Consider the following 20,351-nt stretch of genomic DNA (forward strand, 5'->3'; position numbering starts at 1 on the left):
TCTCAGCTTCACTTTCTTGCCGCCTAATTTGTGTCTCACTGAAAGTCCCACACACACGTGTGTAGACGTGCACAAAGAAACACACTCAGACATCCCTCGTGAGTCCAATTTGTTCGTTCATTAGTAGACACAGCCCCACCCCTTTTGGTTCCCATGGTGACCGCAGCTTTTGTGCAACAGATGGAAGATAACATTCAGTTTAATATTTAAAGATGTTTTGTGCGTTTTTTGTTTTGTTTTTTTCATTCTACAAACAAGCTAAACAGCAGACAGCAAGAATTTAATATGCAACTATAAGCACAGGCAGATAAAGGGCAGAGCACCTGGTGCAGCCACACGTATGAGGCCACATTTGCATTAATACCCATTTCTGATTTGATCAGGTGAAGTATTTCTCGCAAAAGAGGAAAGTATTTCAAGATAAAATGATTGTGAGAAAGATATAACTTAAATAAAAATGACAGGAACTCCTGGAAGAGAAAAACCAGTAGCCCTGAAGAGTGGAGAAAGTTGTAAGAGAATTGAAAACATTAGTAGTGTAGCTTCAAAACCCAAAGCACCAACTGAGGATAAAAGCTTGTCTCTGGGGCGAAGAAGTTGATTTGGTCCTACTGCTGATTAGGTTTGGTTTTCTCCTGCAGAGCCGAGGTGAGTCACCGGTCTCCCACACACAGACGTGCACCTTGCTGCATGTAGCATGATTATGGTAGAGAGGGAGAGTGAGAAGCAGCATTGCTTCTTCACCATCGGTTTTCCTGCAGAACCGAGAGTGAGTGCTTTTATTGTGGAAGAAAAGAAACGCTCAAATTCTTCATCTTTGCCCTAAGTAATGCTAGGATCCAGGTTTAGTTTTAAGGTTAGGGCAGGTTCCTGTGAAAATAATGGAAGGCCAAGTAATGCCCTTTAAAGTGATGGAAACATGATTGGGAGCTTTAGTGTGTGAGTAAGGTTGTCATGCTTCATAAAGCCTTATGGGAGGTGGCACTCTGCAGGAAATAATAGCAGACCGCCTATCACTGTCTCCAGACAGACATCTCCCGTTGCACAACGCTGTAGAAAGACATGCGTGTGCTCACAGTTTGGAAACTAATCATGCAGAAGAAGAAAAAAGTCTCCAGTATCCAGAGAATCAAGTATCTCCTCCATCTCTGTAACGGGATATTGCATAATCCACACACCAGCAGTCCCTCAGCATGCATTAGACAAATTTAAACGTATCAGTGCTGTTGATCTCCAGGGATATATTTAAAATTTCCATAATTGTGCTTCCTCTGTCTCACAAAGATTTCAGTAAATTAAATAAGCAGGAAAACAAGGCGAGCAAAACAAAGGATGATGCACTGCTAAACCTGCTTCTCTCCTTGTGCCGAAGGAGAACATGAACCCTCAAATTATCCTCCTATTTGTATTCTATCTGCAGCATTTAAGGTTATTTGAAGTGCATCCTCTTCACTCGGCTATGATTTGGTGATGTCTGCATCACAACAGAAGGGGTCTGATAAGGATCGATAACATTTTAATGCATTATTTCAGACCTAAAAACCGCAAAAATCTGAAACTGGAAAAATGTTGCAGAAATACTGCTGCATTAAACTGCTAGAGACTCTGTAGGTGTACCAATTAAAGTTTAAAAGCATTGTGTTTCTTTTTTTCCATCAAGTGGAAAAAAAGAAGAATCTTGCTTTAAAATTGAATTTGGTCTTTAATTATTAATGTAGTTTGATTTTTACTAGGAATTAAACATAAATAAATCATGACTGATAGCTGTTATATTGTCTAAAGAATTGTATTTATTTATTTATTTGTTCTAAAAGCAGTGTAAATTTGTAAATAAGATTTTAAATAAAATAAATTTAATAAGCTTCACGGGTTATTCTATGATACTGTTGATATGGAAAAGACCAAACTATAAAAGCCATTGTCTGATGCCTCAATATCACAATCAAACAACAAAAGTCCATTTTTAAAACAGTTACAGTTTAGAGATTTTCAAGACGTTTTGGAGTTTGATTCAAAGACTGAAGGAGAGAGGTGAGTTTCCAAACTTTGGGGGCAGAGCAGCACTGCACTCCTTACGGTGCTGAGGTGGGTAAGATGGTGAGGATCTGAGTGACCAGGGGGTAGAGGGATGGCAATGTTGAGGAGAATGGTATGGGGGAGGGATGTTGTGGATGGCTTTGAAAGTCATCAGCAGGAGTTTGGAGTCAATTCAGTCTATGACCTGGATCCAGTGGTCCTGCTGGAGAACAGGTGTGATGTGGTTGAATGAGGGTGAAGTTTGTAGCCACCTGAGCAGCTGAGTTCTGGACCCGTTGAAGATTGTTGAGGGATGGTAGGGGTGGCTGAAGACAAGAGTTGCAAAAGTTGATGCAGCTGGTGACAAGTTTGTGGACCAGGATGGAGAGATGGGATGAGGGAGAAGGGAGAGAGGGGCAGAGATGACTGATATTGCACAGATGGAAACAAGCAGATGACTTGTTGATATGATTACCTCATTGTAGCATCCAGAAAAACTCCATGATTCTATATGTGTAGTGTGGGGGTAACAGTGAAGCTTCCAACACAGAGAGAATAGATGTTTACTTTAAAGAGGGTGGACTTGGTATCAACAAGTTATTCTGTTATGTCACTGTTGGAGGAAATTAGTAGAAAGCCAGGATTTAATGTCCCTGAAACAACTAATGAGGGACAGAGGGAGGAGCAAGGGGTCCAGTTAGCTTGTCAGATAGGGCACCCTGAATTTGTGGAAGATGTTTCTAATGCTATGAACAGCACTTTTTTTTAACACTAATAAAGAATATTTAATAAAAGCAAAAAAGTGAGAAATATCTTTGGCTAAGTGCAGCCCACGTGAGAGCTTGTAGAACCTCCCTCAATGGCTTTTACTTGAATTGTCCTGAGTGTACTCTGACTTTGATAGCTGGGATAGTTTGCTGCAGCTCCCAAGACCACAATCCGGATGAAGCTAGTATTAAAAATGAATGGACAATTATCTTCTTTATAAAGCTATCATTCTCAAACGTCATTATTTCAATATTCTTTTTTTTCCTTAATTTTGATTTAGTACCAAGACCTATAACAGCTGTCCACAGCAGGTTAGTTCAGGGAGAGTACATTCATGGGATTCAACAAGTCACTTAACTTTAAAATTCTGCAGAGGAATTAGTGACTTTGTAAAAGAAGTCACTGAACTTGGCCTTTTGGGGGATACAGGCTGGCTACGGTAAAAAAAAAATAGGTAAACCTGTGCAGGGCACACAAGTGTTCCACAGGAAAAAGAGGAACCCGTAGAGCAAAAATGTTTAGGAATATTTTTTCTACGAGCGTGCTGCGGGCGACAGGTCATAGAAAATACAACCCTCAAGTGTAAAGTAATGGTGAAGTAGGCGAGACCAGGTGTGTCATATAGATTTTACTTGTATCACATGAATACAAGTGTGTGCAGCAATCGCCATTCCTGTCCATGATCCCAGAAAAGCCCAGACAACCCAAAAACCTGCAACACGCATAAGGGTGCATATAACAAAGGCTTTAATAGTTAAAAAATAAAAAGTTTTAACCCCAGCATATATTAAGCTTTATATAACTTATTTTACCTTCATGAATTTTAAAAATAACAATTTGTATGTTTGTATAATATATTTGTACATCTGATTTCAGGTTGTATTGTTAATACTGTATCTTACCATTTTATTTAAATGTTTTTTTTTTCTAGTATGTTATTATTTTATATATTCTGCCCATTTTCCTTTTCCAGTGTGTCCCCACTGTGTGTGTGTGTGTGGGGGGGGGGGGGGGGTTAGACATGAAATGTTTTGACATTATTATTCTTGTTTATTTATGATATCTTTCATTAAGAACTTTGTAATAATGGTTGGATTGATTGATCAACTCACATGCTTCAGAAAAACAACCCGCCAAATCTTTACTCTATTAGGACGTTTTGACAAATATCCTGTTGGCTATTTTTAGTGCAGCATGAGAACGAGCAGCAGAGCTTTCCTACAAGGATAAAACATCTGACACATTCTCTGATGAAATGAAACGCCTCTCTCTTTTTCTGAGAATGACTCAGTCTTTGATTATGATGAAATAACATCATCCTATACGTAATGGTCATGGCTAATGTTTTGTCTTGATCCCCGGCCTTATAATTCTCACTGTCCGATGTCTAAAGCATCTTCAAAGCTATGTCAGATGTTATTGTTGGCCTCCTAGCAATCATTGTATAAAAGCTCCTCCCTGTATGATTACTGTTCATTAATCCACTTTGTAATTTCAAAGCAAGCTGCTATTTTCAAAAGAAAAGCTTCAAATGCACAAAACTGTTGAATATATCGTGAGAAACAATTTTTACAGTCTACATCTCATCGGAAGCAGGAAAGAAAATGAACAAGCTATAAACATCTGAGTAATTATTTTATTTTTACTTAAACAGTAAACATGGCATGTGTCTTAGGCAGATACTACATAAGCACAGAGTAAGCACAAATAAATAAAAAAAAAGGCTTGAATCTACAACACGATGCATGTTTGCACATATGCCTGAGACAATACAGCACTTAATACCCAGGTGAGACATGCTGGCAGCCCAGCATGTGGAGTGTCCACAGGACCATCTGTGTCGAAGTTTCAAGGTCAAGGAAACTTCCGCCAAGATGGTGGAAAGCAATCATGCTGACGTCCATGTGACTTTCAGGTGCAAGCAGCAAGAGGTTGATGGATTTCTGTATGCAGCCACAGTTATGGACTCAATTACAAATGTGTCATCTCATGGAAATCCCCATGATCCCAGTTGCAGGCTACGTCTAACAGCAGCAGAAATAATGAACTAAATTGAAACCCTGTTTTAAATTTTATCAAATTATCAGCAAGTTTTGCTGCCACCTTCTAAAAATGCATTTACTTAGATATGACTTGAACCATAAAAGGAAATTTTACCAACTTGTCAATAGTTTTAAGTTACTGCGAGAAAAATATTTGTCTTTGTCTGCACAATAACACAGTGCAATCTTAAATTTTCTGTGTCCAGGCTGAGAAGGAACTCACACAGACTTGAAGATCAAAGTGTTGTTGTTTTTTTCTTTGTTCTTGCAAGACTGAAGAGCTGAAGCACCCAGAAGAGTCCTGGTTTTACTGTGAGATATGGAAAAGAGGAGAGACTACAACCTGGGTTATTTTCTTTTGGTTTTGTTTTCTTGTGGTTCATTGCCCATCTTGCAGAACAGCTAAATAATATGTCTTCAGATGAACTTTGACAGAAACTGCAAAACTTGTTCTCACTGTGACCCCACACTGTCATCTTTAATCTGAGTTCTCCACTTGTGGAACATTTCGGAACAGATATATGTGAGCGTGTTTGAGTGTTAGCATTCACAGGTCATGCAGGTTTTGGCGGTTATACCTGACTTACACAAACATGCCAGCTCACTTAAATGGACCCTATAAATAAAAGCAAGACTTGTTCATTAATTGAAACATTTGCAGTTTAATTTAAGCTTCATGAAAGAAAAGTCAAATAGATCTTTAGAGGGGGTCTCTATTCAACCACAGGGATTAGGAATTTTATTTACATTGACAATCTCATGAAAAAAGTAATTTAGTAACCAGGATTTTTTGAAAATGGGTAAAATAGACCTTGGGGTCAAAATGGATGAAACTTTTTTGACACAATTCTCAAAAGATCCCACAGGCATGCGTTTTTTTGCCAGGCAAACTTTTAATAGGGTTCCTTGAATGGCAGTGCAGTATTTGCATGAAGGTCAACAAAAGATTTTTTAAGCTCCATCCAGTCTTTAAAAAAAAGAGAGAGACTGTTGGAAAGTTCAGTTTGGACCAGAACCAGGAGAACTGACCACATCACTCACAGAATGATGAACTGCTGATTTATCTGAATCATGGACTGGCACGTGGCTTGAATCCATTCCTGTTGTTCTTATGGTACACAAAGCCAGAGGGGCTCATCGATCTGCTGGGTGTAGTTAAGCTTGTAGAACATTAGGTCAGAACTGAAGAGGGGAAAGTTGATTTTATGCCGCGCATAGGAACCCATTTCCATGTGAACTCATATAACTCTGTCTTATTTGGAATAAAAAAATGTGATACTTAGCTGTATCTCATACCTTTGTTTAATTTGTCTTACTATCTTCTCTCAAACTGTGATTTCTGTCATAAAGCTTTTTACATTTTGTTTTCTGTATGTCTGGATGTTAATGCCATACAAATATGTAATATACTGTCTAGATACAAAGAAGATTACCTTAACTGTCTTCCTCTTCTATCTTACAGGGTGGAAGAGAGTTTCAAGACTCTGTTCTGGTCGATATTTGGGTTGTCTGAAGTGATCTCAGTGGTGCTAAAATACGACCATAAGTTCATAGAAAACATTGGCTACGTGCTGTACGGAGTCTATAATGTCACCATGGTGGTCGTCCTGCTCAACATGCTCATCGCCATGATCAACAGCTCATACCAGGAGATAGAAGTACGTGACCAATCAATAATGAAAGGTCGTAATGTTGTCAACAAGTCAATAAAGATTGACAAGATCATTTCTGCTCTGGCAAGAGAAATAAAGTGTGGCCTGGAAACAAAACGCCTCGAGCAGAGAGAGATTGAGAGAATGTGTCGTCTGTGCAGGAGGACTCTGATGTGGAGTGGAAGTTTGCCCGTGCCAAGCTGTGGCTTTCCTATTTTGATGAGGGCCGCACCCTGCCTGCCCCTTTCAACCTGGTTCCCAGCCCCAAGTCTTTCTACTACTTAGTTCTTCGCACCAAGTGCTGCCTCATTCACCTCTGCAAGGCCAATGGTCGGCACCACAGCAATGAGCTGGAGATGGGCAAGCTCAACTCTCAGGCCAAGGTCAGTAAATCCTCCCTTATCCTTCTATTTCCCTTAACTTATCTGAGTTCAGGTCATCCCAGTGTCTTTAGTGTGTTATCGTTCCCCCAGAAAGGCTTAAACATTTCAATCTGAAGTATTTCTCGGCAATGTATTTTTTTTAATTTGTTTCTTTGTGCACCCGATTAACTAAGGAAATTAAGGTAACTGTCCCTTTCACTGTGCTAATGGGATTTTTCATGACTGTTGCCATCAGATGGTTTTGTTCTTACAACCTTAGAAACTGAGCCCAGAGTGTACAGGAAGTCAGCTGGAGCTCTCCTCCGATTCACACGTTTTCTCTATTTTTGGATTGTCTTACTGAATCAGATCGGAGCAATGAATAGAAGGTCCTCTGTGAAGCGAAGAGGACTGAACATTTAATACAAAATCCTCGCACCTTCCTCATCTGCAGGGCTTTCACCTGACAGATCCCTCAGCTGGATTGTCTCACCTCAGTTGTGCTATTAGCCAGACCATTGCTTCTGTGTTCTTCTGTTTAAATGCCCAGACAGGCTTCGAAAAGGGACAAGATGGGTTACACTCTGCTGCCTTTGTGAAAATTCCTGCAGCTCTGACAGTTTCACTGAGCCAGAGGCAAACAGGAGCAGCAGACAATCGATGCATAAACTCACACCAGGCTACAGCGGAGCTTTGAGAATGTCAGTAAGGCTTAGGGGATGAGACTGTAGTCTTTCAGAGGCCGTGGTTTGCTTTTGTTTTTTAGTGCATGTGCTTCTCACATTTGGAACAACTGAAGCTAATTGTGTTACCTTCAAAGCAACATATGTTCATAACGATAAGAAAGTCTGTTGTAGTCACTGCACAGCTCAACAACAATAAACAAAGCACTGGTGAGGGATTTTTTTTTTTCATAAAGCATTTTGTATATGAAGTTAAAACAAAGAGGCCTAAATTCCTACTAGATTTTTACATTGAATTTACACAATTTCTTCCCAAACACAGCAAAGAGATGAATACTTTTCTCTGTTGGTTCTGATAATGTTCTGCTTGAAACACTTACATGATGAAACTTTTCCTCTTCTTCAATCTGGGTTTTGTCTTTAAATTACAAAATAATTGATTAATTAAAAAGGTATAGGCAATCTACATTTCCTCTGAATTATCACTACAAAAGGAAATGAATACGCCAAATTTTTTATTTACCGTTGGTTAAATATTTTTCCCTTGGACAAAATTCTGAGAGTATATTTCCTATTTTTTAATAGGCATGTTTTGTGGGGGCATTTAATCTTTTATTGCACGGTGGCACAATGGTTACTGCTCTCGCCTCATAGCGAAAAAGTCTGATTCAAATCCCAGCTGGAACCCTCTGTGGGGAATTTTCATGTTTTCCCTGTGCATACGAGGGTTTTCTCCAGACACTTCCTCCCACGGTCCAAAAACATGCGTCATAGGTTAATTGGTGTCTTTCTCAAGTGTGAATGTGTGGCCCTACAAAAGACTAGCAACTTGTACCCTGCCTTCACCCAACATTCACCGGGTTGGCTTCTGCAACCCGTGACCCCGTAAGGGAATCAGTGGGTTCTGAGGATGGATGGGTTTTGATGGTATACAAATTCAAAAGTTATCATTTAAAAAAATTGGCAGAAGTAACATTTTGAAACTTTTTGTTTTTTAAAAGTTATTAAACAGTAAAGACATTTTCATTTTACTGAAATTATAGTTATTCTATGTGTAAAGCTCACAATCCTGATTTTATAGCTGCCACATTATGACTGCAATTTTTCATTCCAAATGGACATGAAAGTTTCAGTCATTTAGATTTATACTCTATATTTTCTGTAGTATAAGTTGCACTGGAGTATATGTCACGGGAGCCAAAAATGCATAATAAAGAGGAAAAAAACATATATAACTTGTTCTGGAGTTTAAGTCGCACCTGTTGCCAAACTATGAAATAAAATTCAACTTCCTCAAAAAAAAAACTGTCTTCTAATCAAGGGTTTGTGCTTTGCTTTATCAGAATAATTGAGTTAATTTTAGCATCTTTCTTAGTTATGTTCAATAATAAAAAATGTGACATCTGCGTATGCTTCAGAATTCTTTCCACCACAGCATAAAAATGTTGTAAATGCTGTAAAGTTGTGAAAGTGAAAAGCAAGCAGAAATTAATCTTCTGAAGGTTGGATGTGTTTTAGAAAGCCAAGCCTATGGGGTCGATTTGCTTTTAGACAAATTGTGATTTACCTTTCACCTATTTCTGCATGAGTGAGCCGTATGTTTCTCTCTGCTGTAGGATGAACGTTTTAGTTCGCGTCCGGGAGAGGAGTTCACCCAGAGAAAGTCGAGAAAACACCCGACCAGATATCAGGTAAGATGGATCAGAAGCTAACACGGAGACCAAAGTGGGGTAAGGTGCTGATGAAACAGAAAGAAAAGGGAAATTTGCTGTAGTCAAGAGGCGGAGGAATATAAAGAAGAGAAGAAGTAAAGTAGATAAGTATAGGAAGTTGACATCTGGCAGATATTGACAAGATGACAGGAAGGAGACTGCTGGCAAAGCCAGCAAAATGTGAGAAAGATGCAACAGAAAAAGACATTTAAAAAGTCTAAATCGGGGAAATGACCAGAAGGGAGAAAAAGGTTAAGTTGAATTTCATAATTTGCTGCTTTAAGGTGGATTTATTGAAAATGTAGGCAGTACTTTCACAGTATTTCACTGAGAAAATGCCCCTGTCTAAAAGTCCCTGCCTTATATTTTCCCACAGGCAAAGCTACTCTTCATATGGACAGACAGCAGTTTTTCTCCAATCCTTTTATTTTTGTCGTTTTTTTGTTTTTTATCTGACAGCTGGCATAGAATATGAGATGATTAGACATGCTGTACTGTCGCTGTACTGGCAGGTATCAGCCCAAAGCACTTACATGCAGGGACTACAGGCTTGAGTCTTAGTGGATATCTACTGCATTACTGTCCACAGATCAATGGGAAACTCAATAACACACACATTATCTCTCTGCCATTCACAGCTACTGAATTCCTCATTTTCTGTTTATCGAAATAATGAGACCGGAGTTTTCTTCGTGAACAATACAGCGTCGCATCACTCTGCCAGGTCCCTCCTGCTTAATCTTCCTCTTTCCTCTTCTCGCAGAAGATCATGAAACGCCTCATTAAACGTTATGTGCTGAAAGCTCAAGTGGACAAAGAGAGCGATGAAGTCAATGAAGGTGAGAACTCTTTAATAAGGTTCACAATAAACCTTACACACTCCACTATCTCTGTTTTTAAATGTGAAAACCAAAAAACCTCATGGTCCAGTTTTTTAGCACAATTTTTATCAGTTTTTTTTTTATACATTTAACAAAAACACCGGTTTTGTGGGAAACGAATAACATAAGTTTTTCAATATTTTATTTCAGATTCATCTAATGGCTTGTTGTCCGTTTGAGTCAATACAGTTTCTTTAATATTTCTTAAATTGATCACTAATTAGTTGGAAACTCATCTTTGACATTTTTCTGACTTTCTACGAGAAGGTCTGAATCAAATATGGGAAAGGCTCTGAGGGGCTAAAAAAATAGACTCTGAGGCTGCTGTACTGCACTGATATCTGTAATTTTTCAATGCTCACACGTTCTGATGGCTCTTTGCTTCGTTCAACTTTTCATTTCTGCGCATTTGTGTGTTTGCATTGCAGGCGAGCTGAAGGAAATCAAGCAAGACATTTCCAGCCTCCGCTATGAGCTCCTGGAGGAGAAGTCCCAGGCCGCAGGAGAGCTGGCTCTGCTCATCCAGCAACTCGGCGACAAGTTTGGCAAGAACACCACGAGACACTGACAGCTTTTGAAAATGGAGGGGACAGGAAAGATGGGAGGACGACTTGAAAGAGGGTGAAAAAAGGAAGAGGTTGAGAAAAGCAGAGGAAAGCCAGGTATTTTTATGAGCAGTTTGCAAGCAGGACAGAAAAAAAACACACACAGGGGAAGTGGGATGTTTATGGGAAATGACCAGAGGTGAATGGAGAAAGTAAAGACTTGAAATGTCCAATTGGGAAAGAGTGAAAATTTGCTAACTTAGAATTAGGTCTAAGTGCTTTATATTCACAAAGCCAGGTCAGACAAGAATGTAAAATGAACACTGTAGCTGTGAGTTGGTGCGAGGTTGCATGGTCAAAGGTCAGTGAAGGTCAGCTGGATAGGCTATGTGTTGACAGTTCTCTTCTAATTAAAAGCAATTCCTGCATGGAGGAAAAAATGGGAGTGAGAAACAGACTCTGAGGGGCAAAAAATCCAAGAATGGTGACGAGGCACCACAAGGGCACAGAGCGATGCAGCACCAATGAATGACCTACATCCCTTGCCAGCAGACATCATTGAATCTCCAGTTTGGAGGAGAGGGGGAGGCCCAGTGAATAGACGGCATGGAGCTGAAATAAGCAGGGAGTAAACAAGAAATTACAGCTGTTATTCACAGCAGACAGACTGCCTTTTGCTTCGATCCCCTCACTTTGTCAGAAATGAAAGCAGTAAAGCCTGTGGAGCGAGACACACCTTCATCTATGAGGCTATCTAATTAAGAAGACTCAGCCCATCATGCACAAGTGACGGTATTAATCAGAGGGATGAGGAAAAGCATATGGAAATAATTCATACCTTCAAAAAATAAGCATTACTATATTATGCCCAAGCCACACATAGTGTTTTTACTTTGTTGCATTTGTTGAATTTGCAAAACAGCTACATTAGGAAAAAATAGCTTTTTAATTAAAAAAATTAAAGTATCATATGTTTTAATGCAATAATCATTGCAAGCAATCATTGACAATAGAATGCAGACACGTTAGATTAAAGAAACAAAAACAAAATTGCTGCAGTTTAAGCATAATTAATGTTTGAAAAACAGCATGTAAGTTCATTTCTAGCTATAAAGACGTTTGTTTTTAAGAAGTTGTGGGAACAGGTGTGAAATCAAAGAGGTCTATTCTTAACAAACTTGTTATGGAGTTATTTCAGTAGAGGGAAAAAATGTGGACTTTCCTGCAGAGATTTATTGGTAACAGTTCATGGTCTTGTTTTTTATTCTTCTGTCTTTTAAGCTTAACTGCTACACAAGGTCTATAAAAACTTTGTCACAATCCTCTGATTAACATATCAGTGTATGATCTAACTGTTTAAAGCTTTAGTTAATGATAAAAAATACTTTAGAAATGAACTACTTAACAAAAAAATGATTATAAATTTACAATTTTTAGGAATGTGCAAATACAAAGACTGAATTAAGATCAGTCAAAATGCTGATGTAGCTGTATGGTGTCCTGAGATGATCCTGAATTGTAGGGTCAGCATAATTTTGATTGTGTACTACTAACTTTTCTGATTTGTTTTCTTTACATTTACATTTTCTGGACCTAAATTAGATTTTAATATTTTGTCCAGCAATCACAAACAGGTTGCAGTAGCATCACGTTGGGTTATCATGTATGTAAATACATTTGCACTTACCCGCCTCACAGTCCCTCATAGCCATGTCTGTTTGTCTTGTGACTAATGCACATCCTGGTTCTTTTCTATAGCAAACTAAGGCAGCAATGACTCCGTGCAATATTTACACTTCACCATCAACACAACACAACTCGAAAATTCTACATAGTGACAAAAACACAGTGATTTAGATTAACATTAACAAGTCCACCAGGTTGGATGCCAACAGCACATTATAAGTAGCAGAGGTCACATGCAACACAGGAGGGAGGTTTGCTGTGAATTCATGTGTAGCGTCTTTGTTTTTTTTAGAGTTGGAGTTGCAGCATGTTTCAAATGTCTCATTTGTTCGAATGAGAGTCCAGAGTACCCACTCAACAAACAGAAACAGGGAAAAAGATACGTTGAGTTGCCATCATACAACATCTATTTCATAAATAATAAATAGTATTCACATTTCAAGTGCTCTTCTGTCAGAGAAAGAAAAATGTTTGCTTGTTGTACATGAATCCAAATAGTATAAAAATGTGACTTTTAACAGAATGAAGAAAGCCATTATTATAACATTTCCCACGATTGTAAATATTTTTAGAAAGATCCATTTGCAAAACAAGTGTTTTCTATGTTTTTTTTGGCATCATTGATCAGTTTGTTTATAGGAACATTAAGCAGCTCTGACATGCAGAAATTAGTATAGATTCTACAGTCCAAATTGCAAAAACACAGTGATAAAGGATCTTTCCTGCTCTCTCTTTTATAGATTTGAAGTTAATCTAGACTACTTACTCACAGAAGGGGAAGTTTAAATGTCAGGATTTCTGCAGTGTCTATAATAAAGTCTCTAGTGAATTAGAGTCTATTTTAACTGGGTTCTGGCCCTATATAGCTCAAAAAGTCTCTGTCAAAAGCATTTTTTTAAGATAATACTAGTGAACAAGCAAGGTCTGGTCTTGTTTAGCTCATTAGTAGCAGTTAGCTCAGAACAACCACTAACTTTAGAAATTGCACAGCAAAAAAAATCATTAGAAAGTAAAAAGACCCACGTTTCAAGAAGAATTGCCTTATTTTCTGTCTTGCAAGACAACAATCTTATCAAAAAGGTTTTCCAATAGCAAAATAATTTGAGAAAGCCTCTCTTAATCACTAGAAATGCTTTTTTAATTAGGAACTCTTGGAAAGAGGATTTATCTTACCCCAATGGCAGATTGTTTCCTTATTTAAAGACAATCCATGTAGGTTAGATTGTTTTGATGTATTTTTAGGGGCCTGTTTTTGCAGTGTGCTTATTGTATTTAAATAGCTACAAATTTCTGTTTATTGAGAACAATTTTACAGTATTTTTTAGCAATGCTCATTTCTTCAAGAAACCTGTTAGGTGACTATAGTTGCTTATCTAGTCAGAAGAAATTGAGCTTGCTTCTTTCCTACATTGTTTCTATCTTCAACTTCCCTTATTGTATTCCTATTTAAAGTCAGTTTAACTTGTTGAGTTTATTTATTTAAAAAAAAAACCCGTATAAGCCGTTTGGTTTGAAAGTAATTAGTAAGGACAATGTTGTATTTTCAGTTGTTCTGCTTCCTTGAGTCAGTCACAAAATGTGTCCTTTTGCTGTGATCATGGGATTCATTTGGCGTCCAAAACAGTATAGAGGACACCTTAAAAATAAGATGGACCAAGGTGCAAAGTCTAGGATGAAGGTAAAACAGATTGTTTATAACTTTTTTAAATTAAGCCAATGTTTAGACAAATCTGATTTCCTTAACATTAGTTGTTTAAATAAAATATTTTATTCTATTGCTTAAGCCTTTTGCTCCTGAAGGTTTGACTCCTAATTAACCCTTTTTCACCAGAACTTTAGCTCCAGTGTTTACATTCCTTTGACTACTGTAACTCTTCAACTGTTTACGCAATTAACGTAATTCCAGCAGATTCTGAAGCAGAGAAAGGCAGCCTTTCACTGACATGCAACACTGTCCAGCAGTGAAGTCCTTACGCAATCAATGTAAATCAGCTAAATCAGTGGGTTTGCGGTACCATGTGGAACTTAGTTACGTGTACAATCGAGGAGCTATGGTAGGTCAAAGAATGTGTGCTATTTTGGTTTCACCAGTGAAATCTTTGGTGTTAACGGGAAAGTCATCACTGCTACACAGAGAAAAACTTGGGCAAGGCTAAACATCACTAAAAAGCTTAAACTGTCTACCAAAGAAAGATAGAAAGTACATTGAGCACACCCAAGATACAGAAAACAAACACAAACACATGCAAGTGTAGGAAGCAACTGGCAAATCTTACTTTTTCTCCAGAGTCCCCAGAGTACTTTGTTGTTTTTTATCCACTCAGAATCAGCGTTCTCTAATTGTACACATGCACGCACACACACGCACACACGCACACACACACACACAGTGTAACCATTCTTCAGTGTGTGAGTCTGTTTTTTGCCAAACGATGCTTTGACACATCATTAAGGCTGAGAATATAACCTTAGCTTTTCTGGAAGAACAAAATTCCAATAACTACCTACTAATTTGAATAAAAAAAAAATACTTATCAAAGCAGACTCCTTGCACTGCATAAAAGGCAACTTAAGTAAGCCTCAATCCTCCAGACACAGGTCATAAAAACATATCAAAGGAACAATCCCATCTTAATATCTATTGATGTTTTTGTACCAGAGCACCACAGTCTAACAGCACAAAACCCTAATGTTTCCATATTGTTAATGAAGAAAATTATCCTCAAAAATATAATTATTGCATTTAGTTTATAAATTTAAGCAGTAATTTCACCCAGGCAGATATCTCAATATTTACAATTTTTGGAGAAAGGTATGATTTCAATTTTAAATAAATGTTTAGAAATTTTTCTACACTCAGCAAAATGATAGCAGTTCCTATCAAATATCCTAAAAGAAAACAGCTATTATTATTATATTATTTTTACTATTGTATCTGACTCTGTTTTAGTTTAAAGAATACTGTTTATGGTCATTTTACATAAAATGTTTGGCTTTATTTTATGACTATTTCTATGACATATTTTATGTTATTCCTAAGGGTTTTTACTTTTGTTTGTCAAAGCAGAAATTGGAAAAGAGTAAGAAGGTTTTATCATTTTCTAAAAAACTGCATTTTTGATCCGGAATGTAGTCAGGAAATAATAAATAAACAACATCTTGTCCTGTAAATTGTCCTATTTTTAATCCTTGAATTAAACGGATAACTCTAAAAAGCCCTTGTTTTGTTATTGATGCACATGGCATGTTTGTGTTGGTGAAATGCAATTAGCAAATGTGCAATGTTTGTCCCCACCTGTGCCAGTTAGAGGATAACAGCTGCTGCAGAAAAGTCAGGCAGGTGGCTCCTTTCCTCTCTAACAACAAAAGGAAAACACACACACAGACAAGAAGATGTATGGTACCCACTCAGTTCAGAATGTTCTTGCAGTGCAGTGCAGTCACATACAACAGCTTTTGTCCTTTATACCCACTTTGCCCTCTTTTTTTTGCTTTGGAAACTGTAGGGGCCGGAACTCTGGACAGTTCCGATGGTGTAATGTTCAGGAAGTTATCTCACCAGAGTAATATCTTACTTTGCACCTTAAAATGCATTTAAACTTGTAAACAACTCACTAACACCAAACACTTCAAGAAAAATCTGTAAAGCCTTCTCCTGTTTCCTGACCTGCTTTGCTATGCACTGCTAACATAAAAAGGGGGATATTATTCTAACTGTTTCCTTCTTAAACTCACAAAAGAGCGACATTTGTTTAAATGGAACGCTAACAAAGGTCAACAGCAACACAAAAAATGATGAAGCATCCGTTAAATGTTGTGTAGAACATAAAGCAGCAAGCTCACCAAGAAAACGCAAATGACTCTTAGCAATATTGCTATTAGACCCAAGACATCAATCCCTCAAATGTATTTTCATCTTACAAATGAGTGGTTTATATGCATTAACCCTGGTTAATCTTGAAGTTTTATGTGTGGGCAATAAAGGATGCATCATGTCCTAACAAATCAACTAGCCTCTTCCTGCAAATTATGTTTGTTTTTCTCAGTCTAAGAAATAAGAGCTGCATTTGTTTTTGTGTAAATGTTGATTAGCAAAAGTCAATGTACAGTTTTCCTTTTTTATTTATTTATTTATCAAATATCTGATCTCGATCAGTAAAATTGACATAATGTAAATTAAGTCACTATTTCGTTTGGGATATGAGCCACTGAGGTTCTCCAGCTCTCTTCACCTGAGGCCAAGATAAAGCAAAAAGCAGTTAAGAAATGTCAGTGATTATTAAAAAGCAAGGGACTTATGTTAATGGTTTACATTTATTTCTTTAGGGAAACAAACATGCACGTAGAAATTTCCCGGAAGCCTGTGAAGGTGTCACAGCAGGAGACCAGCTCAGCTGCATTTTTTTTCACAGCCACTTTGAAAATGTCCCTAGATTAGCTCACAGCCTTAGTCAAATGCATAACTTATGATCCTTTTTTTTTCAAGGGGGCATGTTCCATTTTGCAGCTGTATCTAATTCTCCATTTGGGATAGCTCTTTACTTTAGGCCTGCACGTGCGCTCAGATGAAGCATTTTATACATACAGTATATAAAACGGCTTACATCCTCAACATAAAAAGTTAATGGTTTCCTTGCAGCCGCCTCGCTGCTGTGTCTCCATTTACACCTGGAAGAGAACAATTCTCACTAAAAGGCCGAAAAGCTATCTTTTTGCTTTAGAAATGAATTTGTAGTTCACTCTCTGTGTTAATCCAAAATAATTGGGATACTTGCTGCCGTTTTTGAGCGTTTATCAGACGAGTTATTGAGCCCGGGAGAACTAATCTGTGACTATCTTTCAAACTTTACTAAACTGATTTTACTGTTTTTTATTTGCCCCTCTCGGATTATTGCGGGATAGTGTGGGTCACAGAGACAGAAACACGCAGAAGGAGGCGGCTGACACAGACAGCTCTCAGACGGAGTGGGAGAGAAGCTGCAGTAGAATCTTTGAACGAGCTAATGAACCCTGAATGGAGACGTGATCACCGGTGTTTTTAGGCTAGTGGAAATTTCAGAATAAAAGCACTTCCGTTGCAGATATACTTCCGTTTTGAGTTAAAGTTGTGTGAGTTATTGTGTTGAGTTTTGAGTTATTGTGTTGTGTTGTGAGATATTGTGTTGTGTTTTGAGTTATTGTGTTGTGTTGTGAGTTATTGCTTTGTGTTGTGAGTTGAAGTAATGTGTTGAGAGTTATTGTGTTTTTTTATGAGTTATTGTGTTGTGAGTCATTGTGTTGTGTTGTGAGTTATTGTGTTGTGTTGTAAGTTATTGTTTTGTGTTGTGAGTTATTGTTTTAGTGTTTTGACGAATTGTTGCATGTTATTAAGTGTTGTGTTGTGATTCCACTGTACGGTGGCCAAGAGGTGCAAGACACATTCACATTAAGGATACAACAACAGCAAATCCCAGTACAAATAAACAAATACTGAAACACAACAGCAAATCCGGGTACAAACTACCAAATATCGAATCCCAAAAAGCAATCTTGTTACAAATGACCAAATTCAGAAACCCAACAACGAAAGCGGAGACACGGCTTCTAACAGAAAGGGACGTAATATAAAACCAATTGGGGATGATTTTTTTAAAGTTATTTATTATTATTTTCTTTATTTGGGCATTATAAATACATGAAACAGTCCAAAAGCATTTTTTAAAATGGTTTTACAACACAATTCTTTTTAAAACGTTGTTTAGCAAAGTAAATTTTTTGCATCACTTCTGGTATTAAGGGTTTTCCTTTTCCATTATCTCCTTTTTGTTAATTTTTTCTCCTTCCTCTGCTGTCGTGTTTTGCAAGCTTAACGGAAAGGGAATACCCTTAATACAGGAAGTGATGCAAAAACTTTACCTTGGTAAACATTGTTGTAATTTCTATTGTAGTAATACGATTTTAAAAGATGCTTTTGGACTGTCTCATGTATTGAAAATGTCTACATAAAAAAGACAGTAATAAATAAATGTAAAAAATCATACACTATTAGTTTTATATTACATTACTCGGATTTATTTGTACCGAGATTGTTTTTGATTTGGTATTTGTTTTCCAGATCTCCAAGTCCTGCTAGCTGCTGATTAGCTCGATCAGATGTCTACACATTCTCATTGAATGAACACACCTGGTCCAGGTAATCAGCACAGCAGTAAGGGCCATATCAGGCCATATCAGGATATTGATGGCCGGGTGAAGCTTTAAGAGAGAGAGGGAGGTCAACTCCAAATTCTTGTTATGTTCACAAATGTTTCAAGTTTAATTTATTTTAATTTTTCATTGATTTGCACGTTTACATTTTAGGCAGGGTGTTTGATTTTTTCTGTAGACCCCTCTTGAGTTTACTATCGGGATTGCTTCAATGTCAGATGTGAACGTATTGATGGAATGGACTGGCCCGCCCGTTCCCCAGATCTGAATCCAATTGGGCAGGTCTGAAACATTCTACCTCAGTCCATCCTCCCTTCCGTGGCAAACCTACGTCACTGCAAAATCCGAGTGCCTGATTGGTGAAAGTGAAACTAGTTTAAGTGGCTGCTTTTTTTGTACGTAGAGCCTGAAAACTGTCCTAAAATCTGCGTGGCAAGGCGTAAATGCAAGAGTTTTGAACACAAAAGCCCAAAACGCGAGTTTACATAGACCAGGGTTGGGCAAATTACAGCGTCCCATTAAACAATTTAATCTGGCCCAACAAACTGGAATAAATTGTATTAGTAATGCTTATTAAAGCTTTATTTCAATTTATTCTGGTATCTCCTCATAGATGGTGCACTACAAATATATTGATCTTTGTTAAGGTTAAGAAAGATATTCCGCATTCATAGTGTTAAAATATTTGTGGGATTTTTGGGTTGGACAGTCATTATTCCCATCATTCCAACACTACATGAATGCAGCATTTCTCTTCCATTTCTCTTCTAGTTGTAAATGCAGAAACGGCAGCGAGGCTTCTTCCAAGGGACCGTCAACAAAGTGCAAACTCTGAGCAAAGACCATTCGGTAAATGAATAAATGTCTACATTGAAGACTTGTCAGCATATTCATGCTACAACCAATATTTTGTAAGAAAGTCCATATTAAGAATATTTTTTAAGAAAGTCCACTGAAGCCAAAATTTCTGTACTGACTAATTATGACCCTCTTGTCCTAACTAAGTTTCTGTCAGATGGTTACTTTTTTATTTCTAGGAATTTTATTTATATAAAAATGTTGATCAGAATTGGTCCAAAATCCTCAATAGCTCTGACGATACTGAAGCTTCTGTCACCAGTACAGAAAGTTTGGTGACAATATCGTCAGTATCTTCAGAGCTATTGAGAACCTTTATTATAATTCATATCTATTAATGTTTGGAAAAATATATATACAATAAAACAAAATTAAGATGGACTTTCTTGTAAAATATTGTTTGTAGCATGAATATGCTGATGAGTCTTCATTACCAGCTTATATAAATGTAGACATTTATTCATTTATTCATTTACAGAATGGTCTTTTCTCTGAACTTGCACTTTGTTGATGGTTCCTTAAGAACGGACCCCTGGCTTTGTGAAAATGAGCCACAGGAACTGTAAAGGCATTGTGTCCTGACCGGATCTAAATGGAGTGTTAATGTTTTGTATTTAAAAAGAGACATGTACGTCTACTTTTCGTGGATATGTGGGTGTCTTTGTATGTGGATTTGAGTCATCCATCTGTATGTTGACCTTACTGCCAACTGAAACAGATGTTTCCTGAATGTTCTCCATAAAGCAGAATCATAAACGCCCTGTTTTATCAAACATTCTGATATTTACGAGACCTCTGCTTTTTCATACAGTTGAGTTTCCCCCTCAGTCTGTGTAGCTTCAGGTTGTCGCACGATTCCTTTTTACTGGCTAGTACTCTGTGACACCTTCAGAAAAACTCACCTTACATGGTAAATTCATGAGTCATCAGACTGGATTTTTTTTTTGTTTTTTGTTTCTT

The 20,351-nt window shown here is 37.6% G+C and overlaps 1 protein-coding gene across 2 annotated transcripts in view; it reads left to right on the forward strand.

The window, feature by feature from the left end:
• The window catches only part of trpc7b (transient receptor potential cation channel, subfamily C, member 7b), a 59,777-nt gene that overhangs the window by 38,349 nt on the left and 1,077 nt on the right, over positions 1-20,351 (forward strand). The window contains exons 8-12 of one of the 2 annotated variants that reach the window (XR_013658543.1): positions 6,289-6,484; positions 6,640-6,861; positions 9,140-9,214; positions 9,999-10,074; positions 10,545-10,778. Coding sequence is in view for 1 of the 2 variants with exons in the window: in XM_020706558.3 (XP_020562217.2) it covers positions 6,289-6,484; positions 6,640-6,861; positions 9,140-9,214; positions 9,999-10,074; positions 10,545-10,684 (709 nt within the window). In the remaining variant the exon portion in view is untranslated. Of the gene's footprint in view, positions 1-6,288; positions 6,485-6,639; positions 6,862-9,139; positions 9,215-9,998; positions 10,075-10,544; positions 15,519-20,351 lie in introns of those variants that run through there. The other variant, XM_020706558.3, reaches the window with a different exon arrangement.

This window comes from Oryzias latipes, chromosome 10 (assembly GCF_053564925.1).
Source record: "Oryzias latipes strain Hd-rR chromosome 10, Olatipes_Hd-rR_3.1".
Lineage (NCBI taxonomy): Eukaryota > Metazoa > Chordata > Actinopteri > Beloniformes > Adrianichthyidae > Oryzias > Oryzias latipes.